Source organism: Monodelphis domestica, chromosome 3 (genome assembly GCF_027887165.1).
Source record: "Monodelphis domestica isolate mMonDom1 chromosome 3, mMonDom1.pri, whole genome shotgun sequence".
Taxonomy (NCBI): Eukaryota; Metazoa; Chordata; class Mammalia; order Didelphimorphia; family Didelphidae; genus Monodelphis; species Monodelphis domestica.
Genome location: NC_077229.1, coordinates 382478316 through 382492086, shown reverse-complemented (window position 1 = coordinate 382492086; position 13771 = coordinate 382478316). Strand labels below are relative to the sequence as shown.

The 13771-nt window shown below is 35.2% G+C and overlaps 1 protein-coding gene across 2 annotated transcripts in view; it reads left to right on the top strand.

The window, feature by feature from the left end:
- ANKRD33B (ankyrin repeat domain 33B) overlaps nucleotides 1-13771 on the top strand; it is a 105942-nt gene that overhangs the window by 77301 nt on the left and 14870 nt on the right. For both annotated transcript variants that reach the window (XM_016431419.2, XM_001372137.4), the window contains one exon: nucleotides 10841-10981. In XM_016431419.2, coding sequence (XP_016286905.1) covers nucleotides 10841-10981 — 141 coding nt within the window. The remainder of the gene's footprint in view (nucleotides 1-10840; nucleotides 10982-13771) is intronic.

Genomic DNA, 13771 nt, shown 5'->3' with positions numbered 1-13771 from the left:
TCCTTCCTCCCTTCCTCCCTTCCTCCCTCCTTCCCGCCCTCCCTCCCTCCCTCCCTTACTTCCTCCAAACAACTGCTATTTCCATTACTGCCTTTTATGATTTTATTACTGCTAATAAAAGTACAGTAGGGCTCCATATGGGATATGTTCCTAGACCTACCTTGGATGTAAGCAAACACCTGCTGACCCCATCTATATATGTATTCGCTCTCCCTGTTCTCCCTTCAACTCTGAGCCCCAAGACCTCTTATCTTGTCCCTGTTCACGCCCCCCCCCAAACATTAAAAAGAGAAAGTGAAAAGGGGGATGGGTGGGAAGACCTCAGGGCTTAGAAGCTTCCTGGCCTGAGGAAAAGGGAAAATGTAAATAAGGAGGCCCTACTATACTTATATATACAATAGGGTAATCAGTTTGTTTCCTTTTTGTAAATAAATGCTAAGGCTCTAAGAACCTTTTGTTATTATGTTTATGGCTGTGCTCAAAAAGTTTTAGGTAGACTGAAAATTTTGGGTAACCGGGTGGTTTAGTAGATAGAGCCCTGGGCCTGGAGTCAGGCCGACTCATCTTTGTGAGTTTAAATCAGGTCTCAGACATTTATTAGCTGTTATGACTTTGAGTAGGTTACTTAACCCTGCTTGCCTTATCTGTAAAATGAAGTGGAAAACCACTCTAGTATTTCTGCCAAGAAAACCCCAAATGAGGTCAGGAAGAGTCAGACAACTGCAAATGACCAAAAAACAAAAAGACTGAAATGCTAAGTTTTCAGCTAAGTTTCTCAATTTCTTTTTTTTTTTAATTAACATTGTTTGCCATAAATATAGTAAGATTAGGGACTGTTCTTTTTTTCTTTTATAGGTTTCTACATCTGCTAGCAACTTGTTATGCAAATATGGGCATTGAATTATAGTTTCATTACAGAATAGGTAATTACAGGATTTTCTCATTACCAAATAATCTCCCTACTTTTAGTGTCTACTTGCCAAGAGAATCTATATACATAATGATTAATTTTAAGGTTTTTTTTTCAAAGGATGAGCTATTTTTAAAGGCATAATTTCTATATAGTTTTCCTCTGCATTGGTGTTTCTACTAATTTTAGTGATTTTTGTGGCTAGTAAATTAAATGATTCATGTGATATATTTCTTTATAAGACCTTTCCACCTTAAACCTCTGTGTATGTGTGTTTACCTCATTGCTATTTTCTCACTAATAGTTGCTACTTGAGGTTTGCTTGATATCTCCCTGGAAAGGCATTCCATTTGCTTACTATTTTGTTAGCTATTGAAAGCATTTCTATCTTTCTTAGAGATTTCTTTATTGATACATGAACATTATACTTCATGAAGAGAATTAGTCATAGAGCAAGTTTCATGATGTGCATTTCTTTTTGTCTGATGATGATCCTAAAAGGTTTGGGACCATCCATCCATTTTTTGATTATACTTCATTAAGCTTGGAAATTATTAAAAATGCTTGTTTGGGCTTGGTATGCTCTTCTCTTGATATTGTTCTTAGTTAAAATGAGATTATCTTGTCAGCAGAGGGTTAGAAAGAGAGACAGAACAATTGGGTTGACATCGAACTTAACTTCTCCTAAACTTCTTTCTCTTCCTTTGAAACAAAGTAGTTTGACTTATATGATTTTTAAGATCCCTGCTGTCTATATCATATGATATAAGCTACAGACTTTGAATAAAGTACTCATTTTGTCCAGATACTGTGTAGTCACCAAGATTACTGTTCAACATACCTGTGGTCATATGAAAATTTCTTTGTTTTAAATATATTTTTGATGCCAGAAAAGTAGAAGAGGACTCATCTATTTAGTGAATGCATAAATTTCCATAGAAATTATCCAGTTTGAGGCAGTAATAAATAGTTTGGGGAAGTAGAAGGAATTGGAAAACAGGGAAAAGTCACTAGTTAGCTTTTGCTTTGTTTTTCATGCTGTGCAAAATGCCAGTTTCCGTGCTATGTGGCAGGATGAGCCAGGGCTTACATACATGCACTTAGTCATGCACTGAAACTCAGTATGGTATGTTCTGTTCTATCAGTTTTATATCAGGAGTTTGATAAGCCTCAATATTGTTTCTAATCCTGCTTTCTCAAGTGGTATTTATTCTGTTGATATGCGTTGCTTAAATTTTCAATGTGCTTCACAAATGTGTCAGTCACCTCAAAAGTTTTTGCTATGTATGTGGTGAGCTAATTTGTAAATCTCAGATGTCAGCTTTACTCTAGATGAAATAAGAAAGCATCTAAACTCTATCTTGGTTGAATAATTCATGATCAGGACAAAACTTGAGACCCCCTTGTGTGTACTAAATTGTTTGTGCTAGGACTACTATCTGGTTAGAACTTGGATCTCATTACAAAGCCATCTATGATTCCTCCAATAGGAAAAGAACAAGATCTTTTAATAGGTGCTGTTTTTGCTTTAATGAATTGGGTGGAATAACTTCAGAATATCCAAACCTTCTATCAGCTATAAAACCTGTTTCACCTATTGAAGAACTGCCTGTCCCCAACAACCAGACACATGGAATTTAGATGAAGTAGATGAACCTGATGATACAGATAGCAAAAATGAGACTCAATGTGATAAGGAAAGAGCCCAGAAAAGTAATCTTTCTGTCCCCAGATCTTTACATACAAATTCAAGATGAAGTAAATGGCATTATTTTTTTTTTCATCTAAAATTCAAGCTAAACTAAAATCTGCTAGGAAGAAAGTATGGAATCTCCTGCAAGAGGTTACCAAAACATGTTCAAAATAAGAAACTTCAATTGAGAAATACCAAGTATGATGGGTCAATTTGAAGGGATCTGAAAGTAATTGATCATTGTAATGCTCAGTTTGCAACTTAGACATAGTAAATACTATTGATACATTTGTGAATAGAACAATAGAAAAAAAATTTTTTTGATTCACAGCACAACACTGGTTCTCAATGAAAAGAAAAACCAACCAAATAGTTGGTTAATTCTGAAAGATTTCCTTACACTTGTTGCATATTAAACTTTATTTAATGAAAAAATGCTATTGAAATAATGGTACATGCTTTTTTAATCTAAAAAACAAATTTTCAATAGTCAGTAAAGATGAAATTAAAGACTAAATATTTGTGTGTCTTCAAAAAAGGGAAATTATAAAATCCAATCTTTTGAAGACTATTTGAATTAAGTTGAAAGAACTTCACAGAAGTCATTTTTTAAAGTGACCAAAACCTTTTTGGTACAGTACAAGGCAGAAAACTACCAAGAAATTGTCAATGATCTTCTCAAAACTTTAAAATTATAGATTATTGGAGACACATTTGAACTTCTTAGAAAACCTATGTATAGTGGGTAAAATAACATATATAATTCTTTCATCCAAAAGTTAATAAATTTTGTAAGTCCTTTGAGTTAGTGAAAACCCAGTGAGCTTAAACACCCCAAAAAGATCAAAGAAGAAAGGTCCTATATGTGCAAAAATATTTATAGTAGGGTTTTTTTTTTGTAATGGCAAAGAATTGGAAACCAAGGGAATGCCCATCATTTGAAAAGACTGAACAAGTTATGGAATATGAATGTAGTAGAAATCTACTGTGGTGTATGATAATTGAATAATGAGATAATTTCAGAGACCTGGTTATATTTGTAAATAGGAATGATGCATAGTCAAGTGAGCAGAACAAGGAAAAAAGTTTTATGCTGTAACATCAGTATTTATACTATAACATCAGTATTGTAATAAGAACAATTCTGGCTTAACAGTTCTTATCAACAAAATAATCTACCCTGATTCCAGAGGACTAATGAAGTAGAACACTGTCTACCTCCTACAAGAAAGATTCTATGTTGATACAGAGAATAAGAATGCATTTTTGGATGTAGTCCCAGTGTGACCATTTATTTTGCTTGACTGTCTATGTTACACAAAGGCTCTATATTTCTTTTTTCCTTTTTTAAAAAAGTGGTTAGAGGCAAGTGAAATGGAGGAAAAAAAACTGCTTGATAACTTAAAAAAATGTATTTAAAGTACAAAAAGATAATTCCCTCAAAAGAAAAAGTTTTAACAGGATAGGTAAATATCCAGAGTACTGACTACTGTCTCCAGTGTTTCCAAAGCAAGAAATCAAATAGCCAGAATTTTTTTTTTAGGTGAGACAAAAAAAGAAGAAAAGCGTACAAAAAATTTTATATGTAAAATGGATGGCCTGAAAAGAGTAGAGTAATAACAGCATCTGAAAACATCTGTTCAGTCAACCCCAAAACACGGTAAAAGTTCATCTATTTTCACATGCATACTAGAAAAATTGGGGCTTTGGAGGGTTATTTAGTATTACCTATACTTAAAAATTATAACTTGGAGCATTTTCAGGGGGTTTGACTACTATAGGCATATGTTTTTCATTTATAGTAGCTTCTTAGTTCTGTGATCTGTTGTTTCCCTGTTCATTATTGTTTATATGTGTTCTATTCTTTTCTTTTAATGAGAAAGGAGAATGAAGATTACTATGCAGGCAGATTTTGTGAGATCCACTATCCTTTCCTTGTCTTTCCTTTCCATATTGACCCAAGCTTTCAAGGACCACATCAAAATGATGTCTGTTGTTAAGTAGCTGCCTCTCAGTGATGTTATGCTAATTGTTCTACAAGATTGCCGCTTCAGGTCTATTATTTTCCCAAAGGACTGTTTTCTCATTTGCTGGTATAGCTAAAAAAACCCTCAGTTGAAAATATTTTTCTATATTCAGTTTTGTCCTTTTTAGGATAAATGGATTACTGTATATGCTACTTCTTGTACTTGAATTCTAATGTTTCATTAGTAAAGTCTACAGTTCCCTCTACTGGCTTAGTTTGGAGAACTACAGATTTAGCACCCAGAATCAGAATACTGATTTTTACAATTCAAGTTATAGAATATTATTGTTGTATATATTTTTGAAACTGGCAGCTTCTGTGTAAATAGATCAGGATATATTTGCTTTCTCAAGTAAGGAAAAAAAAAACATTAAAAAGCATTCCAAAGCATATACACATTGAAAGAAAGAATAATTAATGCAATTAATTTGTTAATTGCAAGCATTTATTAAATACTTACTTTAAGTCAACCACTATGATCAATTTAGGGTATTCAAATGGGGAAAGAGGAGATTATCCTTGTCTGAAAGGATTTCATATTCTAATTGAAGAAGGCAATTCTTAGAGTAGAATAGGGACTAAGAAGTCATAGGAGTGGTAAAGTTATAATATACTACTAGTAGTTAGTACTTAATAAATATTTTTATTGGCTAGATTTCTGAATGTGCATAGGATGCCAATGTAGCATAAAATAATAACATTTAGAGAATGCTTTAAAGTTTGAAAATATTTTATAAATATTTCATTTGATCTTTATGACTACTCTAGACTTATTGTCTCTTCTGTTTCTCTTGGTTTCCTCATCTTTAAAATGGGAATAATAATAGCCTATGCCTTCTAGGGTTGTGGTGAAGATCAAATGAGATAATAATTGTAAGCATTTAGCAAAGTGCGTAGTACATAGTAAGCATTATATAAATGGTAGCTGTTTATTAGTAGTAAATATAGCAAGACTGTAAATTAATCTTTGTTAGAGGCAGCTAGGTGGCTCAGTGAACAGGGAGCCAGGCCTGAAGTCAGGAGGAGGACCTGGGATCAAATTTGGCCTTAGACACTTCCTAGCTCTATGACCTAGCAAGTCACTCAAGCCTAATTGCCTATACCTTACTGCTCTTCTGCCTTGGAACTGATACTTAATATTGATTCTAAGACAGGAGGTAAGGGTTTAAAAGAATTTTATTTTGATGTTCACCTTGCTGTTGTGAGGAATAATCTAAGCACCTATGCACTTGCCACACCATGTGAGCAGGGACCGATACTGAAACAAGTAACACATAGGTCTTGTTTGCTATGCAGAATAGAAATTTTAAAAATTTAAATTTAAATAAAAATTTAAAAATGGATAATAATAATTTTACAAGAATATAATTAGAGAGCAGCAGGACATAGGGCTATAATTGAACAATACTGATTGTTGTAATAAGATGACTAAAAAAACTCTTGTAATGTTAGTTTTCATTAATGAAGTTTGAGCATTTAGGTCATGACAAGGAATAGCACCAATAATAAACCTGTAAGATAAGATGACAAGAAAGCAACCCTTGGCAAAATCCTCCTTAATTAAGTGGTCAACGTCCAGCATTTCATAGGCATTTTTCCGTTGAGGGGAAAAAATAAACTCAAAGTTCTTTTTAACATGTAATACTCAACAGGCAAAGTTCAACTTGCAAAATGTGTTGCATTGTGCAAAACTGTTTCTGCTCTATAGAAATAATAGCAAAAGATAATATACTAGCTAGTAACTTTGTACTAGTGATAAAATTGGCAACATTATCATATGATATAAGATGATAGTAGTAAGAAGTTAATTCATTTGTTTAGTGCTTTGCAGTTTGCCAAGATCTTTTGAGTTTTTATACATGTAGCCAGCATATACCCAAACACAGATACAAGTGAAATAGCGTGAATAGAAAGCTGGGCTTGGGGTTAGGAAAGCCTGGGTTCAGATCCCTTGTCTGGCACATCCTGGCTATGTGACTCTAAGGAAACTCTAAGTAAAGCATGTAACCTTTTAGAAGCTACAGTAGGAAAGGGAGTTACCTCATCTAGGAGTTCTCAGGACCCTAGATGTTATAAATCCAATGCCTTTCCTCTTAGTTAAGTTTATACCCTTTCATAGACACATTGGCCTGGCAACATCCATGGGACTATTCAATGCCTGGTAACTTAAAGCACTTCTGTGATACCAGTTAATCTGATAATAGTGAATCGGGGGTGGGGTGGGGGGTATCTGAGCTCTCAAATTCATTTGGGATTTTCCCCAATCTTTACATAATTTTATAAGGTTAAATTGTTATCTTGTGCCTCAGTCATATTTAGTCCCCTACTTAAGTATAAGTTTTATGAAAGCAAGAGATTATTTCTTCCCCCTCCCCCATTACATATAGAAACAATTGTTTTCTGACATTCTGTGATTCATATTCTCTCCCTCCCTCTCTTCCCCCCTACTCAAAACAGTAAGATATAAGTTATATCAGTGTTTTCATGCAATACACAGTACATATTTCTGTATTTCCCATGTCATGACATATACAATAAAAAAACACATGCCGGAAATAAAGTAAATGATGGCATGTTTTGGTCTTCACTTGATTGTGGATAGCAGGATTTGTTTATTTAATCAGGAGTCTCTTGGCATTATCTTGGAATCTTGTTTTGCTAATAATAATTTAGTACTTCATAGTTGATCATTGTACAATATTTCTGTTGTTCTATTCACAGTTCTACTGGTTCTGCTCACCTTGCATCATTTTATGTCTTTCTATTTTTTTCTGAACTCATCCGGTTCATCATTTCTTACAGTTTTTCATTACAACCATATCCCGCAGTTTGTTCAGACATTCCCCAATTGATGGGCAACATCTGTTTCCAATTCTTTGCCATTGCAAAAAGAGCTGATAAAAATATTTTTGTACAACTAGGTCTCCCCCACCTACCCCCCAAGCAGTAAGGGCTAGGCAATGGGGATTAAGTGACTTGCCCAGGGTAACACAGTTGGAAAGTGTCTGAGGTCACATTTGAACCCAGGACCTCCCTGTCTTTAGGCCTGGCTCTCAATCCACTGAACTACCCAGCTGCCCCCAGTAGTAATATATTTTTAATGGACAGGAGAAAGAGGATATTCACTAGGTATATGTTATTTCTCTGACCCCTTTAGAGGATTTAAACTCTTAGAAGGTAAAGACTTTTTTTTTTCATAAGGTTTTATTGACTCAAATATGACTATAAATAGCCTAAATATTGCTGTCATTTAACTAGTTCATGAAGGATAATCTCAGTTTTTCCTTTATACATGATACATTTATAGGTGGTATGAGTTAATAACTTTTTTGCTTTAATTTCTAAGAAAGAAAATCATGAACAAAAAAAGTAATTATACACTGTGGGAATTTTACTTTCTTGCTTTTCCTTCACTGAGCAGTTTAGGTCCTTTTCTGGAGCTAAGTATTGCTTGAAGATGTTGACAGTTCTGCCAATCTAAGTAAAGCCCAAGCTTTCATTGTTCTGTGGTGGTGCTTAATTGATGTGAGTTTATCTGACTTAAGATGTTCCGTTGAAGCATCATTGCCTCTATGACTCATGTGGGCTTCTAATTCTCTGGAGTCTCATTACGTAGCTGACCTTGGGACCTATGCCATGAACATACCTTATAGGTGATATTGCTCCTGATAAGATGCTTTGGGAATTTCAATAATTGAACCTCCCTAGATGAGATCTAAAATGGATTTGTCTTATAATGTCTTCCGCTTTGTAGTAAATATTAAAGTTCCAGTGCTTAATGAGGGCTGTGTTTTTGTATGTAACAAAAAGGAAAAAGAAAAGATGGACCATTTGTCATTATTTTTTAGGAGAAAATTGAACACACCTTCCTAGATGCACAGGAGAGAAGCAGCTAATGGCCGATCCTTGAGTTGACTGAAACAAGATCAACTGAGCAATAAAAGGCACCAGTTGATATGGGCAGAACATGTCATGGAGCATTGAGTAATTTCATGGACCATTGAGAAGCCAAACCCATAATCAGGACTTATTGGTTGTATGGCAGTTCTCTGGAATGAAGCATAAGACACAGAGAAAGTCTAATTTGAACACTGCCGACTGTGTATAACAGGCCGTTTGCTTTGTGGATTTTCAATTTTTCTTTTTCTTTCCTCTTCAAAGTGTTTAGGACATGGTCAGTGCAAAACACCTCCTGCTGAAAATTGCAATGGATACGCTATTTCAGATAGAGGAAAAAATGGCTCTGAACGAATCGCAATCTGCTTCAGTTACGTTCCTACTCAAATTTAACTGGCACCCACACCACAAAGCATTCAGCTGGACTGCAGAATGAGATCAAAGAGCATTCTTTTATAGGTTGCCACAATTAAGCCGTTGCAGCTGCCTGACAGCTTGCATTATCAGACCAGCTTTCACACTCTCACTAAATAAATGCCAAGCAAAGGGGAGTAGGGAGATTGAGAATGGTATAAATAAGTAAAAAAGGAAATAGAGATTTGTCTTGATCTGTGAAGTACATGACTATAACCTAACATTAATTTGTTTTTGGACTGTTGACCCTGAGACAATGGGATTATTTTAGGTAACACAACAGTCAGAGCTGAATATATTTCATTGGTTACTATCTGCAGGAAGGATGGTAGGTAGATGAAGTGATGAAAGAAATGATAAGCTTCCATGATTCCTTTTGATTAATCAAAAGCTTTTCTTTTGCTTTTAAACCAAGAGGCCAGATCCTAGCTTATTCATTTACTCACTGTAGCTCTGTTGTTAGCTCCAAGTAAGTAAAAAAATTAAACCTATAATTAAGTGACTCCATAAATAAGCAAGCCAAGTGTGCCCCCCTTTCATGTTTCCTCCTAGATATCAGTGACCTTAGGTCCATAGGTGTTGATTATGACAAGGAAGAAGTTGGAGCCTGTAGGGGGTAAAGCCTCCTCCTAAGGTAGGAAAAGAGATGTTTGGGGCATACAAGGTTGACTTGATGGTAACCCAGAGCTGGAGGGAACTGGGAATAAGTGGTCATTCAGAAGATTCTACTTGGAATAAGAGAGTAGGGGGTTAGTTTTGTTTGGTGCCATTTTGCCAAATCATTTGGGTCATTTGGATATTCCATGGGCAAACCAGAAGATTTTCTGATCCATTGTTTTTTTCTATGCCAGACTGTGGCTATGTAAAGACAATGCTATAAACAACAACAATGAAAGCGTTTATATAGAACTGAATGGTTTGCTAACAGTCTTACAAGATATTATCATCCCCATTTTACAGATGAGGAAACTGAGGCAGACAATTAAATGACTTGGCCAGGGTCACATAGCTAAAAAGTCTGAGGCAGAGTTTGAACCTAGTTCTTCCTGATTTCCAAGTTCTGTGCTCACTCCACTGAGTCTCCCAGCCACCTACAGTGTTAATAAGCATACTGAATATTATTAGGAAATGGGGTTCTAACCAGAGAAGTTAGTGATAAGTAGAAAGAATCTAAAAAATATTTCTTGCTCTTGTATCATATTGTATGTTGATGGGAACCTTGAGCACTTACTAGCTGAATCTTACTGCAGTAGTAAAAACTTTATTTTTAAGAATCTTGGAAACTATCTTGAAACTTATTTGTACTTTTACACTGTTCCTATCCATGTTTCATGCTGTTAGTTGATGGCATCAAAGGCTGATTCCAAAATTGTGTTAAATGTCTTTAGTCAGGAGATTCACTATTGTGGCAATTTCAAGAGGTACCTGGAGTGCCATCTCTTGCTAGGCAATTATGACTATTTATCAGTTGTGGGGTACGCTTTCTTATAAATTTCTTCTAAATTTTCTTATAAATTTGATTCAACAGTTATCTATATATTTGATTCTTAGCTTTATGCATAATGAAGTCGCTACTTCTTCCTTTCCCTTCCTCTTTCACATACATATGCACATACTTTCTTCTCTCTCCATCTCTCCTTCTCTCCCTCTCTCTATCTCTCTCATTCATTAGATAGTGTCTTTGGTCAGGAGGAGCTGAGTTTGAAGCTTCCCTCTGACACATACTTTATGATCTTAGATTAATCAGTTTCTTAGAGCAAATTGACTAAGTTACTGAGGAGTTACCTGTTGAAAGATGGGAGAATTTCTATACTAGGAATTCCCTACAGTGGTAAATAAGTCTAGAGTAAAAGTGTTTATATGTATGCATATCCATGTGTCTGTACAACTTTCTTTTCAGGGCACATAACTATCACCAACTATTTGCTGAACTATTTTCCTGGTCTTGACCTTGAAAGAAGGAACATATTTGGATATACAGCTCTGATGAAAGCTGCCATGCAAGGTCGAACTGAATGCATCCGAGCTTTAATGTTGGCAGGTATGTGGTAATCTCTCCTTTGGTAGGTTATGTTGCATTCTTCACAGGGTTGGGGAAGGTTAAATTTCAGGGTTTCATTCACAGATATCAAGAAGAGACAATTTTTTTACTTCTATTAATAAATAATTTATTCATTAACAAAATCTTATATTTCTGAGCGTTAGTAGTCTTAGATAACATTTTCTTTTGTAAAATGTATTACCATCCCAATTCAGAAAAACAAAAGAAATTACTAAAAGTTGCAGTAACTAGACCCAAACAGTATAGCCCTTACCGCTCTGCTCTTCTGCCTTGGAACCAATGCTTAGTTGTTTCATTCTATATATCCTGTCTGCCATTTGACTGCCTTCCTTGTAGCTATACTATCTGTGTCCTCCTCCTTCAGTAGTTTGTTCTTTGACCCTATTAACCACAAAGCTATTATATCAAAGATGAGGGTCTAGAGCCGTGTTGGCAAACCTATGGCATGTGTGCTGGAGGGGGGCTGCTCCCTTCCCACTCTCCACTATTGCCTGAGGACAATTTTCATATCACCTACCCCTTCAGCCCAGCAGCCCAATGGGAGTGCTTCTTCACTCCCTTGATGGGGTATGGGGTAAGGTGAGGGGTTCACATTCAGTGTGAAGGTTGTAGTTTGGGCACTCTGTCTCTAAAAGGTTCACCATCATTGGTCTAGAGCAATAAGTGGCTTCTTTTTTGGAATTGAAGGATAAATGAAGGATTTATGGATTCAAGATTTCTTAGACTTGAGTCAAATAAAATCTACAATCATTTATTAATCATTTACTATGTTGTGGTAGCTGGGAATAGAAATACAAGTAGAAAATAAAGCAATCCTTGACCCCAAGAACTTTACAATCTTATGGGAGAAGATGATACATAAAAGGAAGCTGAAAGGGGGGTTGGAATTAAAGGTACCAGGTGAAAAAGAGACCTGAAAGAGAAAGTGTTATGGGATTTACCAATGTAGACTAGAGAGAAATGAAGACAGATTGACTTGGGTCACATCCTTTAACTTGAGATTCTGAGAGGAAACAGTCAAAAGGAGAATCTAAGGGAGTAGAGACTATTTCACTGTGAGAAATAATGTAGGAGTGAGCTGAGCCTGTTCCTTTCACCAATGGTGATCAAGCCCCCTCTAAAGAGTTGATGTGGTTGAAGATTTTTACATTCCCAATTGAAAATTTGGTTCAGCAAGCATGTCACCCCCCCAAAAAAAATCATACATTGGCCGTGTACATCTTATTATGCTTCTTAGGAGTTAATCACCTCTGTCAAGAGGCAGTGTACTTAATAATTTTCTGTACTAAAATCTCCCTCCAATGTTTATTTAAATCAACCATGAGATAGCCCTGAGTCCTCAAGTTATGTTAGTGGAGCAAAAATTCTGCCAGGTCCTAACAAGTGAAAGGCTTTCTCTTTCCTTGGTTTCAGCTCTTTCATCATTAAAATGAAGGAATTGAATTAGACCTTTGAGGAGGTTCCTTCTTATTTTAAATCTGTAAGAGCTCACCTTAAGATTCATTATATCTGTTGTCTGAGGAATATCCTGACCAAGTTTGGAAAGTCTCGTCATGAAAATGTTGAGTTCTTGTTGATGAATTTTTATGGTTCTCTGAAGTCTGTCTTCTAAGGCATAGGAAAGTTGTGATATATATATTTGAAGACTTGATGAAATTATGCATCTTTGAAATAATAATAGAAATTACCCAGCTCTCTAAGGTTTGCAAAATACTTTACAAATATTATCTCATTTGTTTCTCATAACAACCCTGGGAGAAGTAAATGCTATTATTTCTATTTTACAGATAAGGAAACTTAAGGCAAACAGAGGTTAAGTAAATTGCTCAGGGTCACAGCTGTTAAGTGTCTGAGATAAGATTTGAACTCAAGTCTTCCTGATTCCAGATCTAGGTAAAAATAAATCAGAATTTGTACTTTTTCCCTGACTAATTGCTTCTAAAATATTTTAGCGAATTGCTGATAGAAAGGAGATCCTTGTTTTAGCCCCAGATACATTATTTGCCAGGCTACATCAGCAAATACTTTAGTTTTCTAGGTGTCTCAGTTCCAAAATGATGAGATTTTGGAGTCTTAAAAAAATAAATTCACTGCAAGTATACAATAGATGAGTTTAAATTTTGTCTTAAAACAAAGTGGCTAAATAATGTGAGTTGGACATTTAGAGTTCATATTCTTTATCTTTTGCCATCTTCCCTTTGGGAAGAAATATTAGTTTGGAATATTGTGCTGTTTGTTTCATCTCTGTTTTTATTGATAGTTAACAGATCACACTGATGAAGTATTAACAGCTGCTTTTCTAATTAATGGTGACAGAGTTGAACTTATCAGTACCAGTAATAAACCATCTCCCTTCACCTTTTCAGTATTGCTCCCTCATCTAGTTCTATATTCTCTAAACAATTAAAAAAGTTTGCCCATTATAGGGGACTTTATGTCAGTCTCAGGATTTAGATTCTAGCTTATTTATCTTCAATATTAAATAAAGGTAAGGACTAGACCTTTTATTTTTTTGAGGAAAACAGTTGGAGTCACCTGAAGGCAGAATAAGTTCTAGACCCTGTTCATCATTATACCTCTTCATTATATCTACCCTATGAAGTAGGATGGATACAAATGTACATTTTGTTTTTCCCAAACATCACAAGAGTTTTTGTTTACTCAGTATTACCATTTTGGTTTGAAACTGAGCCCTGAAGCTACTTCTTCCCAAAAGAGGAAACACCTGTTTATCACTAATTTTTTCAATTGAGATAATATTTGTAAGAA